At 36.6% G+C, this 19,737-nt stretch overlaps 1 protein-coding gene across 1 annotated transcript in view; it reads left to right on the forward strand.

The window, feature by feature from the left end:
* CDC14B (cell division cycle 14B) overlaps positions 1 to 11,828 on the forward strand; it is a gene marked incomplete at both ends in the record, with an annotated part of 44,990 nt that extends 33,162 nt beyond the window's left edge. Inside the window, 2 exons of the mRNA XM_079548732.1 lie at positions 6,651 to 6,767; positions 11,789 to 11,828. Coding sequence (XP_079404858.1) covers positions 6,651 to 6,767; positions 11,789 to 11,828 — 157 coding nt within the window. The remainder of the gene's footprint in view (positions 1 to 6,650; positions 6,768 to 11,788) is intronic.
* Between the last annotated feature and the right edge of the window lie 7,909 nt (positions 11,829 to 19,737).

A 19,737-nucleotide genomic window follows, 5' to 3' on the forward strand; every position in this document is an offset into this window, starting at 1 on the left:
CTTTGGCAGTTTTGAATGCAGGAAGTAATGCAGCCTTGCTGTTTTGAGTGTTCACATAAATAGTTGCTAGAAAGTGATCTGGCTCAGGGCTAGTATTTTTGTATCAAAACATATGGTTGTGAAGTAAGATCTATTGGTACAGGCTGTTCAAACTGCATAAGAGATGGCTACAAATGGTCTAGAGTGCATTTATTTTTGAAATATTGACAACAACTTTCTTTGGAAGAGGTTACTTCAGTGAGGATTTCTAGAAATTTTGTTCTGCTTCCTGTAACACATAGATACATTTGACAAGTTACAGTTACATGGATTCATATGGAAAGTAAGAAAATGCTTGACTAAGATTATGGAGCAGTATGCTTTATAAAGAACTTGAAACAAGCTAAAATGCAGCAATAGCTTTTGCTTTCGAATTTTTGTTCATCTTTTCCTCCCCCTCCAACCCCTTTTTTAGATGGCTCCTAGCTATGCTGGTGTCTACACTGTGTAGCATTGTCATCTGGTGGATTGTATGTGGCTCCCTTCTTCCCAGCCTGCTATTCTGTCTAGATGGTTTAAGAAAATAGTAACCATCAGGACCCCCTGAGAGAGAGCCACTGTGTAAGTGTCCCATTCCATTTCTCTTTAATAACTCATGCTTTCTGTCTGGTGTGTCTCATAAATGCATGTTTTCACATCATGTTCCTTACTGACTTTGTTGCAAGAGTAAATTTCACTGCTCTCGCTTGTTGTATTTTTGTATATATTATTTGAAATAACTGAGTGATTTTTATGGCTGGCTTGCAATACAGAAGGTGCAGAGCTTTTATATTTAGGGTAATTTATAATTTTGAAGCCTTTCTTCTTTGCGTGCTCCTGCAAATAAGTAAAACTATATTTGTAAAAAGGAAAAAAAACCCAAAACTGGTTTATAATGTAATCCTCTCCTTTGCATATTGCAAGCGAAGATGTTAGCTCCAGTTTTACTTCAAAATTTATAAACTTGCAAAGGCGCTTAATTTCCTAAATGATGGTAGTATTATTCGTGTGAAATACCAGGAATTAGAATTAGTTAGAAGTGGCAGTAGGTTTTTGTTTTTGTTTTTTTTTAAAACATTATAGCATTATGCGGTAAGAGACAGTAAAATTTTACCTTTTTTTGACCTTACAACAGAAGATGAGACAGATTGCAGTATTAGGTCAAAGCTCATTTGTTTACTCAAACAAGCTGTTTTCATCTTTTGTTCTTAGGTATGTTTATAGAGCATTATAGGAATATTTTAATACTTTCTTTCTGTTACTTAAATTCAGAAGTTAAATCATTAAAAATATATTCATTACTTGTGTACAATTTTTACTCTTTTCTCCACTTTTGTCAGACTGGTTGGAGCCATTTTTTACTTGGTGCAATATCTTCATCAATGGCAACTTTCATCTTTTGGCCAAATAAAATTTCAGCAGCACACAGAACTTTCAGGAAACCCATAACAGCTTCTTTCTGTTTGCTTCTCTGTCTCCATGAGGCTGCTCTACCACTACTACTACCTCCACTATGTTTACTTCATGTGAATGCTTGAAAATTCAGTGCTTATAGTGGAAGATCAGGAGCCTTGCAGCCACACTTATAAAAAGCACAGAAATAATTTTGCTGAAGTAAAGGAGTCGGTCTGAAAACAAAAACTGGGGGAATGGTCAACTATTTTGTTATTCCGCTTGCCTTAGCTGAGGTCATTTTAATCTAGTCTTCTGCAGAAATAAATAAATAAATAAATAAATAAATAAATAAATAAATAACCCTAAGATCAAATTATCTTCTTTTTTTTTCTTCCCATTGGTACCTAACTTTGCCAGAGAACACACTGAAATGAGACTTGTTTTGAAAACTTTGCTCTCAGTGTAGCATTAGTTCTTGTCTCAGCATTTTACAGGAGTTTTACGGAAACTCAGATTTCTAAAGGCAAACTGAAAGAATAAATTTTGAACACCGTTTTGAAGAAAAGAAGCAATCCATTCTTTGTTTTCTTTTACTGTAAGATCAGTTTCACTAAACTGTCTTTCTTGTAACATTTCCATGTTCTGTGTAAAAACTCCTTAGCTGAGGGGTAAGAGAACAGACTGTTTGATGTTAGTAAAGTTGTTATTATGCTAACAATTGAGGTGCCACTGCCTCATACTCAGAATTGACAATCATAGGGTGTTGTTTTATGTCTCAGAATTGGAAATACTTAAATTTTCATTAAATGTTCTTTCCATTTTGCAGCTAGTGTCTCTTGGGTTTAAGAGACCAAATTATCAGCCAGATGATTCAGTCATCACTCTTAGCTAGTCTGGCAGTTCTGTTGACTGTTTACCTATAGACTGAAGAGCTAATTATCTATGACTTACAGGAGTGTTATATATCTTATGCCAGCCTTCCTGAAAAGAAGGTGGTGAGAAAGCAGTGTTTTATTTGACTGTGTAGTGGTTTAACCCAGCAACCAGCTCAACACTACTCAGCTGCCGACTCACTCACCCCTAGCAGCACTAGGATAAGAGAATGGAAAAGGTAAAAAAAAATGCAAGAACTTGTGGGTTGAAATAAGGACAATTTTGTAGATAAAGCAAAAACTTTGTGTGAAGGCAAGACAAAACATATTCATAGACTGAGTCCCATCAGCAGACAAGGCATACAGCCACTTCCAGAACAGCAGAGCTCATTGCACATAGCTGTTAGTGGGGAAGGCAAACACTGCCACACCATGTGTCCCAGTTACTTCTTTGAACCAGTTTTACAGTTGAGCATGATATAATAGGTTATGGGAAACTTCTTTTGCCTGTTTGGGTCAGCTGCCCTCCCAGCTCCTTATACTCTTCCATCTCCTTGCTGTCAGAAGAGTGTGAAGAGGTGAAGTGTTCTTTGCTCTGTGCAACACTGCTCAGCAACAACTAAAGTATCAGTGTGTTATCAGCATTATTTTCTTCCTATATCCATAACACAGCACATTACTCGCTACTGTGAACAAAATTAACTCTTATCCCAGACACAGTCAGGACCTCATAAAGTAGATAACCTTGGTAAAACTCCCATCAGGAGGTCAGAGAAGATATGCTCCTGTGTAGCCTCTCTTCACTTTCTCCCTCCTTAGGATACCTTAGGATTATAGGATACTTAGGATTATATTTTATAAAAGCTTTTTGTGAGCACTGATTTCTCTCAAGTTTTCTGGTGATTGGCCTGAGTTTGGGGGTTGGGCTTTTATGCATGTTGTTATGATGTGGTCCCCTCCTTCAATTTAAATAATAAATTATGAAATATTTAGAAGTTGGTGCTACTGACCCAACACTATTACACTAAAGCAGGTTTTGATTTGTTTGAAGGCCAGTATGTTAGCTTAAAGAGAAGTGGTGTGCCAACTAGTGTCATGCTGGAGGATGTATTAGGCTCAGAAGTAGCAAGTGATGCCAATGGGAATGAAAAATTCATAGCATACATCTTTTAATAGCATGGCTATTAAAGCGTCTTGTAGTATATCTTCGTGATTTTTCTTTTTTTAAAATTGTATTTCATTGAGATGAAGAATATTTTGTACATCAGATGCATTTTCTTCTGGTATTTCTGTAAGTTAGTTGCTCAGCTGTACATCATGACATGCTATTATTCACAAATAGTTACCAAGCAGTAAATAGATGCCCTGAGAATCATTTCATGTTCTTTATGAGACATACCTATGAGACCAGTTCTCAAGTGAGGCTGCCAGTCTAATCACCTATTAAATCAAAATTCTGTACATTAAAGGTAATGCAGCTCCTAAGCTGAAAGCTGGGTCTCAAGACAGCTGTGAGTGCTTAGTAATGCCTTGTCAGGCAGTGGTACAAATGGGAATTTGTCTGTTTTCCTTGAGATGCTCTAAGCCTTCAAAGACTAAAGTTTTAGTCCAATTCTAACCTGTTTGTCTGATCATTTAGCAAATGCTTTGTTAATAGGGATTCCAGCTGGGCTTTACTCTCTTGGGCTAGCTGTGTGATGTTTTATATCACTTGGATGTGTAAGTGACATAACTTTTGTGCTTAAAGCTGGCTCTCAGCTGATCCCATAGGATCACTCCTCTCCCCACCCTTTGTTAAATATAGTAGTTTCATGAGGAGGATGCCATAGTTGGCTTGGTCTTTAAGTTGAGTCATACATAGTGCATATTTTTGTAATTCATAGTCCCAGTTTTTCTTTCTTGCAAACACATAAAATTACATGGAATGTAAGGACTTACTTACGATATGTCAAAAAGATAGCATTTAAGTGCTCATGAAATATTACTACGCTATTGCTTCACAGCATTTTAGTTCATATTGAGATGAGTATATAGGTTTAAGTCATATGCAATGGCTTCTTTTCTGAGGTTTTGGTGTCTGGAAAAAAAAGGACACTATATGAAAGAGGTAATAATTAGATAATGTTCCAACAACTTTTGCTTTCTTTTAAATACGTGTTACATGCATTCTATACAAAGAGGTGCATGCATAGATTTAAAGAGAAAACACGTTTTTTACGTATGTCTGTCTGCATAAGAAGTTATTAACCAGCGTGTGCCATGATTGAGTCGTACTTGAAGTGATGAAGAGTCAGGAGGCTACGCAGGTTTTTTACCTGTTAATTCAGTCCTGGAAATCACTGGTGGCATAGGTGAAGGACGTAATGCTGACTTCTTTTCATTGTTGGCATCATTTGTAAATTTTAGTTCAAAGTGCATTGTTCCAAATTGGTTCATGTTGTACAACAACTACACTGAAAAGAGAATGGTAACTTTTAATATTAGAACTTACATAGCATATAGCATAAATAGCATATATTACATAGCATGCTACTAACATAGCAATGGAAATTATAAAGTGAAATTCAATGTTTTGAACCTTGTCACCTTAAACATGCAAGAAAGACAGATTTTTGGTAGAAGAACTTGTGTTGTTTGTTGCAGCATGGTATAATTTTGAAGGTACTTGTGTTTTATTTTCAGCTTCTCGTATAACTGCTTCCTCTGACTTGAAATGTGTAGTGTTTACAGTGGAATTTGCATTGCATTTTAATAGTCCTTGCTGCTGCAGTACTGCAGGTTTGGACTTCTGCAAATCAAGGTTCTTGATTTTGCAAGTTTGAGTTTTGTTCATACAAAAATTTAAAATACATGGACGTTGTGTTAATTTAATCATTTGCCAAACAATATAGAAACAGTAATTTTGGATACAACAAGTTGGTTGGTAATTTTTACTGCTGTAAAATGGAGAAATATACTACAGAATTGATTTTAGTTGAAATTATGTCCTTTCAAGTACATTTGTTTATTCCAGTTCTAGTATCAAGCCCCATATAAATATACAGGTATATACATATAAATATACAGCCCAGTAAATATACAGGTGTTTTTTTTTTTCTATTCATATTTTCAGTAATTGCTTTTGACAGGTGAGTATGTTGTGTGAGTACAAAAATACTCATATATATATTCTGCTATGAATGCCTGTCCACTTTTGCTCCAGAATCCATGTTTTATGTTTATGTATAGGATTCTTAGAAAGCAGGGTTTTTTTCAGAATATTAAACAACCATGCAGCAGTTTATTTAATATAATGAAACTTTGAGAATCTAATGCAGTCTACTAATAGAGATGAACTCAGTGAAGCCACTGAGAACTGAAATGCTAATAAGCTACAGAGGAAAAAAAGGATGTATCCTGAAGTTATGCTAATCTCTACAGTGATGCATATTTTTATAGTTAGAAACTTGCACAAATGGGAAGACTAGAAAATAGACCAATTAAATGTTGCACTAAATATATGTGTGTAGATTGCTGATATATATGAGTTGTCATTTTTTTTCCATAGGATCATAATTTTACTGCCTGTATTAAGGAAAACTGAAAATGTTATTTCCGTACAAGCAAGCTGCATGAAAGCTAAAAGTAATTATTTGCATTTTACTGTTACTCTGTTGCGGGTGTTGACACTATAAGCGACTCTATGTTTTTTCTTCCTGTTAAGAAAATGCCAGAATGTTTTAGTCTCCAGGAGAAGCTGCTGAACACAACCAGCATTTGAGAATGGTGTGCTTATTACCTGTAATAGCAGAATGCTGGCATATTCAGTGTTTTTACCCAGGCAACTGTATTTAAAGGGAATATTTCATGGTTGCTGCAGGACATTGAGAGTCACTTCTTCACAAATCGAATGACTTGTTCTTTTTGTTTTTTTTTTTTTTTTTTTTTTGTTTTGTTTTCCAGTTTCTTCTATGTCAAACTGGAAAATAATATTTGGTTTTGTTGCATATGTCAATTTCGCTCTACATTTTTTCTGTTGTTACAGCAACATGTAATAGGTTTTTTTTGTTGTTCTCTAAAAACCTCAAAGAAAACTCCAAATTATTATTTATTCTCTTCTTGGTTAAAAAATGAGCAAATAATTTTTTAAAAAATTACACAAAAATGTACCTGCATTCCTAATAAAACAGACCTGCATAACCATAATTATAACAAGAACATTATAAAGAGCTGGCTGATTTTTAGATGGAACAGTTTGGTTTTCAAATTGAAAGGCCCACTACTACTTGTTAGATTTGCTGAAATTCTAATATCCTCTTTTCAGTGTTTTCCTAGAAACTTTCAGGTTATATAATCTCTTTTTTTTTTTTTTCCTACTCTTTTCAGAGTAATTCTGCAGTCCAGTGTTCAGAAAAATAAAACCTCTGAACCTAGCATTTCTGACAGTACAAACATTACTAAAAGAACTACCAGATCTGCAGCAAGAAACAAAAGTATAAAAAGGTGAGAGCTACCCTCTTTAAAGATCCAGTAACTGTTCTGTAGACAAATACTTTTGAGCTGGTGTATCCGCTGCTGTTAGAGGCTTTTGCCACAATTTAATTCCTCCTCCTGAAAATGAGAAATGAGAAGCAAGAAGCAGTTTTTTGTCTCATGTTATATACTGAGAATATCTAGAACTTTACATCTTACATGATCAGATTATACTGCTGAGTCCTTCGAGTTTCAGAATTTTATATTCTTATTCCTAAAGTGAGTAAGAACTACTGGAGTTAAGTGATTCTGGTATCCAAAAAAATCTTGTAATTATCAAATCTAATCTGGAATAAGAGAGGAAAAGTTGTTCACAGCATTCAGAGTTAGATTTAGCATGCAAAGTAAACTTGTTGTGGACAACTGAAATGCAGCTGTGGGCAAATCCAGCAGTGGGTAGGTGAAGTGTGTAAAATGCATATGTGGTGTGAGATTTCATAGTGGAGTATCACTGATTATCTGGTCTGAACTTGTTCCACAGAACTTAAGGAAATTTTAAATTTGGATGAATGTATACGAGGGTGAAAGTGTTTTTTGATGCAGAAGAATATGGCCCCAGTATTAATATGTTTCTACTGCACACACATGTGTTCAGACCTCTCTGCAGTAGCTCTCCAAGACGTTATTAAAGATGAGCTTTAGAGTATAACTTGATAGAATTTTCAAGTAATATTCAGTAGCTACAGATGAACAGAATCTGCCTCGGGCTTATAAGGAACAACTTTTGAATGGATCTACCAGGTGCTGAAGATATATTTTTTTCTTAGGAAGCAAAAAAGGTGGCAAATAACAGCAACAACAACAAAAAAACCCCACAACTCACAGACTCTAGTTTATGTAGCTTGCTTAATAAGTTTAATTTTAATTAATTTTAAGTTAATTAAATTTAATTAATTAAAATTAATTAATTTTTAATTTTTAATTAAATTAATTAAATAAATTTAATTAATTAAAATTAATTAATTAATTAATAATTAAGTTTAAGTTTAATTAATTTTAAGCTGAAAATTCCAGGTTTTTGTGTAGTTTTTCTTCCCTACATAGTTTTTGTTTTCACAACCTCACCCACTTTTGAAGGTGACAGACATTATGAAAAATCCACTGTACTGGGCTAAGGAAGTAGTCTAAGTAATAGCAATCTGCAAGAATGTGCTAGTCAGAATTTTTATCAGCAGCTATATGAATTTTATGAATTGTATTTTGATTCATATAACATGTAGAAAAATATTTCATTTTTCCTGAAATATCTGTTTTCCTAAAAATCTTAAGTCTTTCTCGGAGTTTTACTGAGAAACTCCATTCCACATTGTTTTTACCATGTCAGTTTTGCTCCAGATAGACTGATGGGATTCCCACAGCTGTTTTTATTCTTCATAAGTTTTAATCTACTTGCAGCTCTTCATAGTAGTATACTTGATTGAACACGTATATTCAGTTCCTGGAAAACACACCTTTAAGTAGATGGTTGTGTTGTGAGGGATCAGACTACCTATCCATAGGAGGAAACAACATCCCCAGAGCAAGGAAGATTTCAGTTATGTTGAAATAAATGCTATGTATGTGTTGACAGATTTATGACTCAGAGGGCCAAGGATCACGTTTCAAATTACCTCACATTTGATAAAGCATTTCCTGTTTTAATGTCTTTTCTAAAACTTCTACCCCAAATATTTCATTCTATATACTGTTTCTTCTAACATTTGTGATAGAAGAGTGTCAGTGAGTTTATGTTTGGATCGCATAGTCACAGTGGCCCTAAATATTTGTTCTCACAGTTCTGGAGTTCTTAATTATCTTTTCATCTTAGAGAATTAATTGGGTACTTATCCCTCTAAAGACTATTTCAGTAAGACTATTTATATTCTAGATTTCCACTTAGTACCTTGCTATTAATCCTGTAGGTGTCCTTTTATTAGAGTGTTTGGCAAAACCTTACTCAATTTTTTTAAGCCTTGCTTTCTTTTTTCATGCTTTTTCAGGAACATCTGCAGCTAGGCCACTCAGAGCCTGTTGCTCAGAGCCTGTTTCAGCCTAGCCTTGAATATCTCTAAGGATGGAGCATGCAAAACCTCTCTGGGCAGCCTGTTCCAGTGCCTCACCACCCTTATTGTCAAAAACTTATTCCTTATATCCAATCTAAATTTTCTCTCCTTTACTTTACAGCCATTTCCTCTTGTCCTGTCAGAGCAGGCACTGCTAAAAAGTCCCTTCTTTCTTCTAGTCCTACTTTAGATATTGCAAAGCTGCTGTAAAGCCCCCCTGGAGCCTTCTCTTCTTCTCCAGGTTGAATCACAGAGTAATAGAATAAAAAAGTGATTTGGGTTGAAAGGGACCTTTAAGATCATCTAGTTCTAACCCCAACTGCTATAGGCAGGTATATCTCCCTCTAGACCAGGTTTTTCAAAGTCCTGTCCTGCCATGTCTTGAATGCTTCTAGGGAGGGGGCATCCACAACCTCTATAGGCAACCTGTTCCAGTGCCTCACCACCCTTCACAGTAAAGAATTTCTTCCTAATATCTAGTCTAAACCTACCCTCTTCCAGTTTAAGGCCATTTCCCCTTTTCTTCTTGCTACCTGCCTTTACAAAAAGCTCCCCTCCCCCCCCCCCCCCCAGCTTTCCTGTAGGCCCCCTCCAGGTACTGGAAGGCTGCTATAAGGTCTCCTCAGAGACTTTTCTTCTCCAGGCTGAAGAACCCTAACTTTCCCAGCCTGTCCACATAGGACAGGACTAGATAGAACAACATGGAGTTGTTCCAGCCCTCTGATCATGTCTGTGGCCCTCCTCTGCACCTGCCTCCAACACTCCATGTCAAACAGCCCCAGGTCTTTCCACCTGTCCTCATAGGGGAGGTGTTCTATCCCTTGGATAGCTTTTGTGAGCCCTCCTCTGGATGCTCTGCAACGACACCATGTCTGTTCTGCGCTGAGGACTCCACATCTGGACACAGTACTCCAAGTGAGGCCTCACGAGTGCAAAGTAGAGGGGCATGATCACTCCCTTCAACCTACTGGCCACGTTTCTTTTGATGTAGCCCAGGATATGTTTGGCTTTCTGGCCTGCAGGAGTACATTGCTGGCTTGTGTCCAGCAATGTGTACCATCCACCAGTATCTCCAAGTCCTTTTCAGCAGGACTGTGCTCTATCCTTAATTACCCCAGCTTGTACTGATAAGTATTGCCACAACCCAGTTGAAGTCTGTGAAGTTTGTATTACCTCACAGTACATAAATAGATTGACCTTTTCCAGATAAATTGAATGCAATGTAGAGGGAAATAATTACTGTTAAAAAACTGAGATTGCGTCCTAACCAACATCTACCTTTGTCAAGGTTCTGTTGCTTTCTCTGAATGTCTGATATTAGTGTGGACCTTTATTCTTCTCTTGACTTGCCAGTCTGTTGTATTCCAGTGGAAAAATCTTGCACAGTTTTTATACAGAACTTTTTTGTTGATGCTCCAGGCCATTTTAGTCAGTTTTTACTCCAGATTAATCACTTTTTTTTGACCCATCATTACGCAGCATAATCAGCAGATCTGAATTTACCATTTCATCCTTCAAACTTTTGGACATTATCATATAAAATGTCCCTAGAATGGTACTTCAGCCAAAGTAGTCATTTGCAGTTAAAATATTTTGTTCTGGTTTTGCATAGTGGTCTTAGAGAATTTCAGTATATTGCTCACAATGTTCATTATATTTCCGTTTTGGAATGTCTCGAGATGTCAGCTGCCATCTACAAAAGACAGTACTGGTGGGCATAGCACATAATCTGTTGTGACTGAAATAACGTTGTTGTGTAACTGCAAGACACTGCATGACTAAAGCATTCTCCACAGTTTTTTTTCTGTGGGTGTCCTTATTCTAATCTTTTTTCTCCATTGAGGATAATATCCCATGTAAATTTTTGAGTTACTGGGAATGAAGCCTGTTTGTGTTTGTATCTTAACAGGATGCATATAGCAGATCATCTTTAGGACAGATGGGTCATTTTCCTCTCCTATTTCCCTCCTCACTTTCTTGCTATCAAATCGCTTTTAGTAGAACAGTGTGCTATATCAGCTGAAAGGTGAGATGGAAGAGGATTCTCAAAATCTTAACTCTTAACGTAAATAATCATTGCCTAGACTTGATCCCAAAGTACGTGAAGGACTGGAATAGCATTCTTCTTAGACAGATAGCTGGACTAGCAGAAATGCATAGCAAACCTGTGTTCTCTGCAGGATAAGAACCCTGTGCATTTTGGCCAACAAATTGATACTTCAGAAATTCCCAGACCAAATGAAACATAGTAAGGCCCAAATGAAGCAGTTTTCTCTGTTTTATCATCTTAAAGATTTAGAATTATGTACATAACAAGTAATTGGTTAGAAGTGAAATCTTGAATGATCAAAGAATTTTGGTAGCTAGAGCTGCTAAAGAGAATATGGAGGTCAAGTTATTATGGAAAAAAAAAAACTTGAGAGGACAGGAGAAAATGCATGAAAATGTGGTATAGATTATTTTACTTCTTTTAACAAGAGAGGATTATGCTTTTACAATCTCATGTGCTTTTACTTTATTGGAAATTGTAAAAGGAGCCGTCTGTACCCTTGCTCATACATTGAAAATTGCCTGCAGCATTTCAGAGCTTATATATGTAATCTAGGTCTAGCTTGAAAAATATTAATGTTTCTCTGCTACTCTTTCTACTTTTCCTTCAGTCTGATACATCAGAGGGAGAGAAGAAAAATGAATACTTTACAGCAATTGTACTTAATGAAATTATGTTGCTTTTTTGTATGAAACTGAGCCTTTCTTCATATTCTCTGCGAACACACTGGTCTGTGCTTTCTTTACAACTGATATTGCTGTGTTTTTAAATGCTGTGACTTTTACAATGTCTCTTTTTTGAAATACAGTTTAATTGTTTTATCTTGCCAACAATATTAGCTTCAAATAATTTTTTGGGTACACATTTCAATTTTTTTCCTCAAATATGTTTTATTTCAGCAGCCAGTCCACCACAAGAACTAGAACAGTATTGCGTTAAAATTTCAAATTGGCAAGCAGTGTTGAAAGGGGATATCCAGGCATGAAGGGGATACAACTTGAAGACACTTGATTGCAGTTCTAGGAAGATGTCTTTGGCTCCACTTAAGCAGAAGAAACTAATTCATACTTGTAAAATAAAACTGGCAACATGCTTGGCATACAGTTTCTTAATTACTAATACTTCCTCAAGCAAAACCAACAAAATAGTGTAAATTCAGACTCAGGTGTGAATACTTGAGCTCTCTATTGTAAAGAGGGCTCCCTACCGTATATGATGCATGTGCATAAAATGTGATGGCAATCACAGCTGCTGACCACCAGAAGTGAGAAAATGGTGGGAGTTTTTAATATGTAAATCTGTGTTGTTCATTCAGACTGGACTTAGGTCTCCACTTGAGACTGAAACTCTACCACGGAGGTTTTTTACTTATAGGATTGGTACTCTCTTGTGTTAACTGGCTATTCTTTCTTATTTTATATGAATTTTTTTTATGAAGTCCTGGTGTTGAGAACAAAGTAACTATTGTCCACCAAAGAGTGCTTTATTTTCAAAGACTGTGATTTTTTTTCAATTTTAATTTTGGGAAAAAAAAAAAAAAAAAAAAAAAAAAAAAAAAAGCCAACTGAAAGCAATTATTTTGTTTTTAATAGCGATAGATTTTCAGTTGTTCCCAACCACTGGCTCTTTTATCTATTTGTAATTGCTTTAAATCCAGTATGATTGTAAGAAGGAGGAAAAACATTTAAAGCAGTGAAATGTCATTACTCTTTCTTTTCATATCATCACATCTTTTAGATGAATCTTTAGATTACCATATCTGAAAGATAAGACGTTTTTGGCAGGACGTATTGGTAGATTTAATAAGTTACGAATGTTACTGGCTTTTTGCTTGAATGTACTTAATGAGTGCAGCACATTAAAAAAAAAGAAAAAAGAAAAGAAATATACACTTCCTGTGCAACTGAAATTGATAATGGAACTCTGGAGCAGATACAGTTGGGAACATCTAATTACAATGATTAAAAAACTATTACTTACTTCTCAGTTAAAAGCAATGAAATTTTTTTAGCAATCTGAGATTGAAATTTTCATCCACTGCAAGATTTTCAAACACAGTGTTTTTTCCCTTCTGCATTCACATTATGAAATATGTCTCAAAAGCTTGCTTTGAAGTGAGGCATCCTTACTTCCTGGAATTTTATAGCTGCATTTCCCTCAAATGAGAACTGCTGCCACATAGACTTAGATGGAATACAGTTCTCTCTTCGTTTTGTAACTCTTACAAAAGAGAGGAGTAGAAAAGGAGATCTGGAATCATAGAATCGTAGAATCCTTAGAGTTGGAAGGGACCTTTAAGGGCAATGTAGTCCAATTCCCCAGCAGTGAAAAGGGACATGCACAGCTAAATGTGGTTGCTCAGAGCCTAGTCCAGCCTAGTCTTGAGTGTCTCCAGGGATGGGGCATGCACCACATTTTGTTGCAACCTGTTCAGTGCCTCACCATCCTTACTGTAAAAAAAGACTTTTTCCTTATATCCAACCTAAATCTACCTTCTTTAAGTTCGAAACCATTTCCTCTTGTCCTGTCACCACAGAGCCTGCTAAAAAGTCAGTCCCCTTCTTTGTTGTAGCTTCCGTTTAGACACTGAGAGGAAGGTGTTCAGACCTTTGGATCATTTTTGTGGCTCTCCTCTGGATGTGCTCCCACAAGTCTGTGTCTCTTCCATACTGAGGACTTTGCATCTGGATGAGGTGAGGTCTCTCCAGAAGAGAGTAGAGTGGCCAGGTTGCCTCCTTCACCCTGCCAGCCATGCCTCTTTCAATGCAGTTGGGTATGGTTGGCCTTCTGGGCTTCAAGAGCACAGTGTTGTCTCATGTTCAGCTTGCCACCCACCAGTACCTCCAAGTCATTTTTGGCTGGGAATTTTAGCAACAGAATAACTTAAGTTTTTAAAAGATCCAGATTATATTTGCAAGGGGGAGGATTTTCTTTCTATGAAGAAAGGATTCTTTTCAAATGAAAGGAAGTGTTCTGTTACACCAGTGGTTTCTCAGTGCCACTATGAATAACCACACATGGGTTTGAATACATTTTGTTGGCTAAAGAAGAGCATTGTGAGTTGGAGAGTATGCAGAATGTAAAATGTATGGTGACATCTGTGAGTGTAAATTTATATATATGTATGTATGTATGTATGTATACTTCAGATTTGCAAATATGAGCACAAAATAGGTTTGTATGGTGCAAGATAAGGAGCACTGAGGCTTATACCCTGTTGTTTTTTTGTTTTGTTTTGTTTTCCAATTAATTTTCACAATCTCTTTCACTCTCTTCTAAGTGAAAACCACCCAAAAAATGGGACAGAACTCACCCCAATAGTGATAAAAATTTTATTACCTTTTTTTTTTTTTTTTTTACTTTTTTGACCTCCTTCACCAAAATGGCAATAGATGGTGTGTTATGCAAAAATTAATCTCTTTATTTTTGAAGAAAATTTCCATCTTGAAAATTTTATGAGTGAACTTACTTGCAAATCTTAAAAGGCAGGAGGGAAAGGATGAAACTAATGAGATGTAAGGATGAGAGTTAAAACAAGTAAGATCTATTGATAATGTTCTGGCCTTACTGTTCTCTTAGCTGAACTTCTTGATCTAAAATTTATCAGCATATTCCACAGCCCTTCAAAATTCTGAGTTGGAATTTCCATTTTTTAAAGTAATCAGCAAAGCAGTTAGTACTCAGAAGTTAATCAGAAGCAAATTTGCATGAATTGTACACCGCATGGCAACTCAAGTTAAACCAAAACTGTTTGTTGTGAATATGTTTGAGGCTACCCCATCCAAAAATGAGTATCATGCTGAGAAACACCAAAGTGTCAGAGTATCAGAAATAAACATGAAAATTCTCCAAGCAATCTTATATGGTGAATTAATCTGTTAGCTCATTGCGTCTCATCTAATTATATTGCTTTGTCTGTCCAAGTTTTTAGTATTTAGTCTTCTATGTTTACTATGCCATACCAAAGCTGTCTTAAGTACAATTATGAAGTAGTAGCCATGGGTGGGGGAGTTTGTGGTTTCCAAGTCTGTTTTGAAATGTGCAGTACTGTGTGCCAAAAAGGAGCACATGTATGACAGCAGTGCAACAGAGCAGCTGAAGGAACTTATTTCTGCTATTACCAATTAGCAGTTTTGGTTAAACTTAAAATTTTTTTCTACTCTTTCAACATGCAAGATGGATTCTTCTGTGATCTCTGCAACATATTCAATAGTTGTCTATTTTAGGTCTAATTGCTAGCTTCCATTACAGCATCAGTATAGTAATAGAAGCTAAATCAGACAATGTCCTTTTGCCCCAGGACAATAGAAAAAGTGCTGCTTTAAAAAAAAATTTAAAAAAAAAAAAAAAAAAAAGTAGGTACTCATGCATTAAAATGCGGCGAAGAAAAAGTTACATTCACTGATTTGTTGCACTGCAGTTTTTATATTAGTAGTTTGCAGACTGTGTCTTGTGTAAACTTGTGTACAGACTATCAAGATCTAGAAGTCTTCGACTAATGAGTACTATTCATCTTGATTATTTTTAAATTGTATATTTCTAATCATATTTTTTTAACTTGGATTGATAGAATGGGAATTTATTTTGCTGGAGGTATTTTTAAGATAAAGCTTCATATTATCTTGTAATATCAAATAGCTCAATATGCATTTGTGTCTCATTTGAAAATAGTGCATATTGTATTTGGTTTTATACAAAATATTGAATAGTGAGAATTGTAAACATGAATTACGTAAAATTAAAAATAATAATCAGAAGTTTGTGTGTTCACTTTTGTTTCCAACATTCTGAAGGAACTCAGAACAAGACCACATTTGTATGGGTCTGACCACTTTGTGCTCATAGAAATAATGAAAGAATCTCACTTGCCTAAAAAGGTAAGTTTTTTAATTAAAAAGCACAAATCTCAAAATATTGCATTTTAAATATAATTTTTGGCTCTGCGTTTGAGGGGACTGACTTCAGAATATAACAGTAATTGTACTCAAATAGTTGGGACACTGTTAGCCAGTAAAAAACTGGCTTCTAATTTAATTTGTCTTCTTTATGTATGATAGTGTAGCACTCATTTTTTTTGGAAATTGGTAGAATTTGAAATAACATTTACCACATGTAAATGGTGGTAGTGGAAATGGAAAGTGAAGATTTCTCAAAACAAAAATTTTTAGAATCATTTACTTAAGTTATGAGGGTCCATGGAAAGGGAAGGGAGGAGAAGGAAAAGGAGGAGAAGGAGAAGGAGGAGGAGGAGGAGAAGGAAAAGGAGGAGAAGGAGAAGGAGAAGGAGAAGGAGAAGGAGAAGGAGAAGGAGAAGGAGAAGGAGAAGGAGAAGGAGAAGGAGAAGGAGAAGGAGAAGGAGAAGGAGAAGGAGAAGGAGAAGGGGAAGGGGAAGGGGAAATGGGAGGGGAAGGAGAAGGAGAAGGGGAAGGGGAAGGGGAAGGGGAAGGGGAAATGGGAGGGGAAGGAGAAGGAGAAGTACGTAATTATTCCAATATTTATTCTTACCTTACATATTTAAGAAAAAGCAAAGCATGTGCACCTTGGGCAGAACCTATTTGACAGATGAGTAAACTCTCACTTGCTCCAGAAAGGGATGTTCATATTTGCTTGGAAAATCTTTGTGTTCATCAATTGTAAGGTTACCCTTTCTGTACTTGTGTAAATGTTTAAACCACTTCTTCCTTTGCTAGTTGCCTGCTGAAGAGTGAACAAAAGGCTCTGCCTGGAATACGTCTGTGTTTGCATGTGATCACCACAGCAAAACACCACTAATCCCTATGTGGACATGCAAGCACGGCACAGGCACTGGACAGGGAAAGGCAAAGGACCAAAGCACAATACAGAGAACAGCTGAACAGTGACCAGGCCAAGGTTTTGGCAGTGTTATGCACCGCAAGAATAACCTGTGTACAGTATTTCTGAAGCTTACTTTGATTTGGCACTTTCCAGCCTCCTTTATGGGTTCTACACAGCCCATGTAGGAGCAGAGAACACTGCAGCAAAACTGATGTGCTGTCTTTAGAAATATTCAAGGCTGAGCTTACTGAAAACAGAAACACTGCGAGTTTTAAAACTAAATAGTTAAGAGGAAGGTGCTTGGTCTTTGTTTTTTATTTATTTTTGCATGAGGGACGGGCCGAAGGAAATTCAGAAATTCAATCCCTTAAGTAACTGCCTCCCCTCTTCATAGTCCTTCCCAATATACAAGGCTGTTATAAATCTGGTGAAGACTGCACTGCCCAGACAGCCTAAGCAGCAGTTGCTGTTGGTCACCCAGCTGCAGGTGCGTGCAGTGGCTGCATGCCAGCAGGCACACACCACTTCCGTCTCACAGCCATCGCTGATTCCCAGCTCCTCCAACTCCCTCATCTGCTGCACACGAGTTATGCCATCAACACAATAAAAAGCTCGTTCTTATGCCAACAGGACAGAGGGAGCAGACATAAATGTCTCTTTGGCAGAAGATACTGTTAATGCAGGAAAACCCAAAATGACTGCTGCTAATAGCGGGAAGATTGCCATTAAAGACAGTGGTTGTTTCCACGGTATTCTTCATAGTGGAAGGGCTCAGCTTCCTCATCGCCCCTTCTTCATCAGGTTTCCTACTAGGCCCACCTGGCTTTCCTCCCACATTTGAGTTCTGTCAACACAATTCCTTGTTCTTCCCAAAACATCATGCTTCTAGGACTGTGTCTTTACAACATGCAGTACTTCTGGTGTCATGCTTCTAGGTGCTTTATTTGTCCACTTCTGCCACTCTACTTTGTTTCTGAAATAAAATGTTTAATGTTGCTTCCATACTTAAAGAACTCCTTCATTTCACTGAAAGCTTCATAGAAAACGCCCACCAGAAAGTTATTTTTTCCCAAGGAACACAACCTTTGTTAGAGTCAGGAAAAACATCAGAAAACAGGATTTGATCTATTAAAAAAAAAAACACCAAAAAATACAACCAACAAGCTCCCACCAAGTCCAGAATTCCTGGATTATATGAGTAGCGTGTCAACTTACTTTTTCTCGTCAGAAGAGAGTAATCCAAGACCTTATGTCTGCTTCCTTTACCTACAGAAAAGCTGTCCTGACATTTCATTGTGTTAACTCATTATCTCTTAGTCAAGTACTTACTAGTGTACAAATCTAGACAGAGAAACCTTTGTTTAGAGCTGACAGCGGCTCACAGTCAGCTACAGATAAAACAGACAGCTGAATGCAGAACTTTTTTTTTACACTGGCTACTCAGGCAAGCAAAAACCTTATTGAAGTTATTAAGCTGGTGTTAATCAGATTGCTGCCATTAAAAGTGATGCAGTACCTAAAGCTGCTCTGTACATTCAGCCATCTGAAACATTTGTTGCATCATATCCTCAAAAAGGTGTTTGTGGACAGGTAACACCTGAAGGTTTTATGTAATTCTGAGTAGCAGAGTTGAAGAGTGGCAGTTGTTACTTTCTTGAGTCCAAAGACTGAAGATCCCACCCCACAAATTCTTCCATGCTTGCCCAGCTGGTTACTGAAAGAGAAGATCTCTAATTCTATGCCTGTTCACTCAGTGACATATATGAATGGACACTTTCTGCAGATAACCTTGGAGCATGTTCAGTGGTTGGTCAACATTACATTATTATCAACATTGCATTTGTGCGTGTGAATACATTACTCCTTGTATGAATGTGCCTATACATATACATGTTCCTGTGACAGCTATGCAAAACTTAAAAAAGGAATGGCTTAAGCAAGTTGTAAGAATCCAATTGATTATATCTGTCTAGATTCAGACTGGCTATAAGTGGTATCCCCCAAGGGTCAATTGGGTAAGCGGAGGAAGTTGTGATTTTGTCAAATTTAACAACGTCAATTATTGATATGAGACTGCTTTGGTCTTGGGAAGAAAATAAACACATCACGTTGCCTTAATGGCTAAAAGAGCCATTAAGAGCAGTTGCATGGTTTCTCCTCACTTTCCAGAACACTCAGAGAAAACAGTGCCTTTAACTAGCACCCCTATTCCTTCTCATGTCTTTTGGATACACTTAATGGTAAAAAACATTTGATACAGATGAAAAATCAGAAATTCTCAAGTGGGAAATAAATACCCCAGTGCATACAAAGGTGCAATTCCCAAACATTCAAAATAAACTAGATTGCTTAAACTATCTTTTTTTTTTTTTTTTTTTTTTGGTAGGAAATTATTCAAGGCATGTCTCAACTATAGGAAGGAAACACAGCAGTTGGATGGTCCCCCAAAAAGAAGCTAGTATTGGATATGTGGACATAGAAAAGTATTACTGCCAAATTTGCACTCCAGCAACTACAGTCCCTACAGTAACTATTCATCTGCAAAGTGAGGAACAAATACAACCTTCCTGAAAAGAAGCAAAAGAAATAATTCCCCAACTAAAAGTAGCACTGCATTTCACTGTTTTGCCAGTAAATTGGAAAAAAAACATTAGTAAATATCTCTGTAATGACTGAAACAATTGCAAGCAAAAACACAGATGCAGTCAGAGCCCTCCAAAAGGAAGTTCCACAATTATAAAAAATTTAACATTAAAAGGAGGATTGTGTGTGTGGGTCACAGTGGAATATCATCTTCATATTTGTATGAAATCTAGAAATTTGAAGGAAAACTTGAATGAAATTCTAAGTTTAATACTTATTGGAGTAGCATCATCCAAGTGTCCTTATGCTGCAGTTCAACATGGCATGGAGTGCTGCAATACAATGTTCCAGAACAATAGGGAACAACTGTCAAAGATTTTAACAATACGGAAAGAGAAGCCATCTATGTCAAGATACAAGAGCAGAAAAGGTATAATGAGAGACACAAAGTCTCTCATCAAGAATAATT

Source organism: Tetrao urogallus (genome assembly GCF_951394365.1).
Source record: "Tetrao urogallus genome assembly, chromosome: Z".
In the NCBI taxonomy this organism is placed as follows: Eukaryota; Metazoa; Chordata; class Aves; order Galliformes; family Phasianidae; genus Tetrao; species Tetrao urogallus.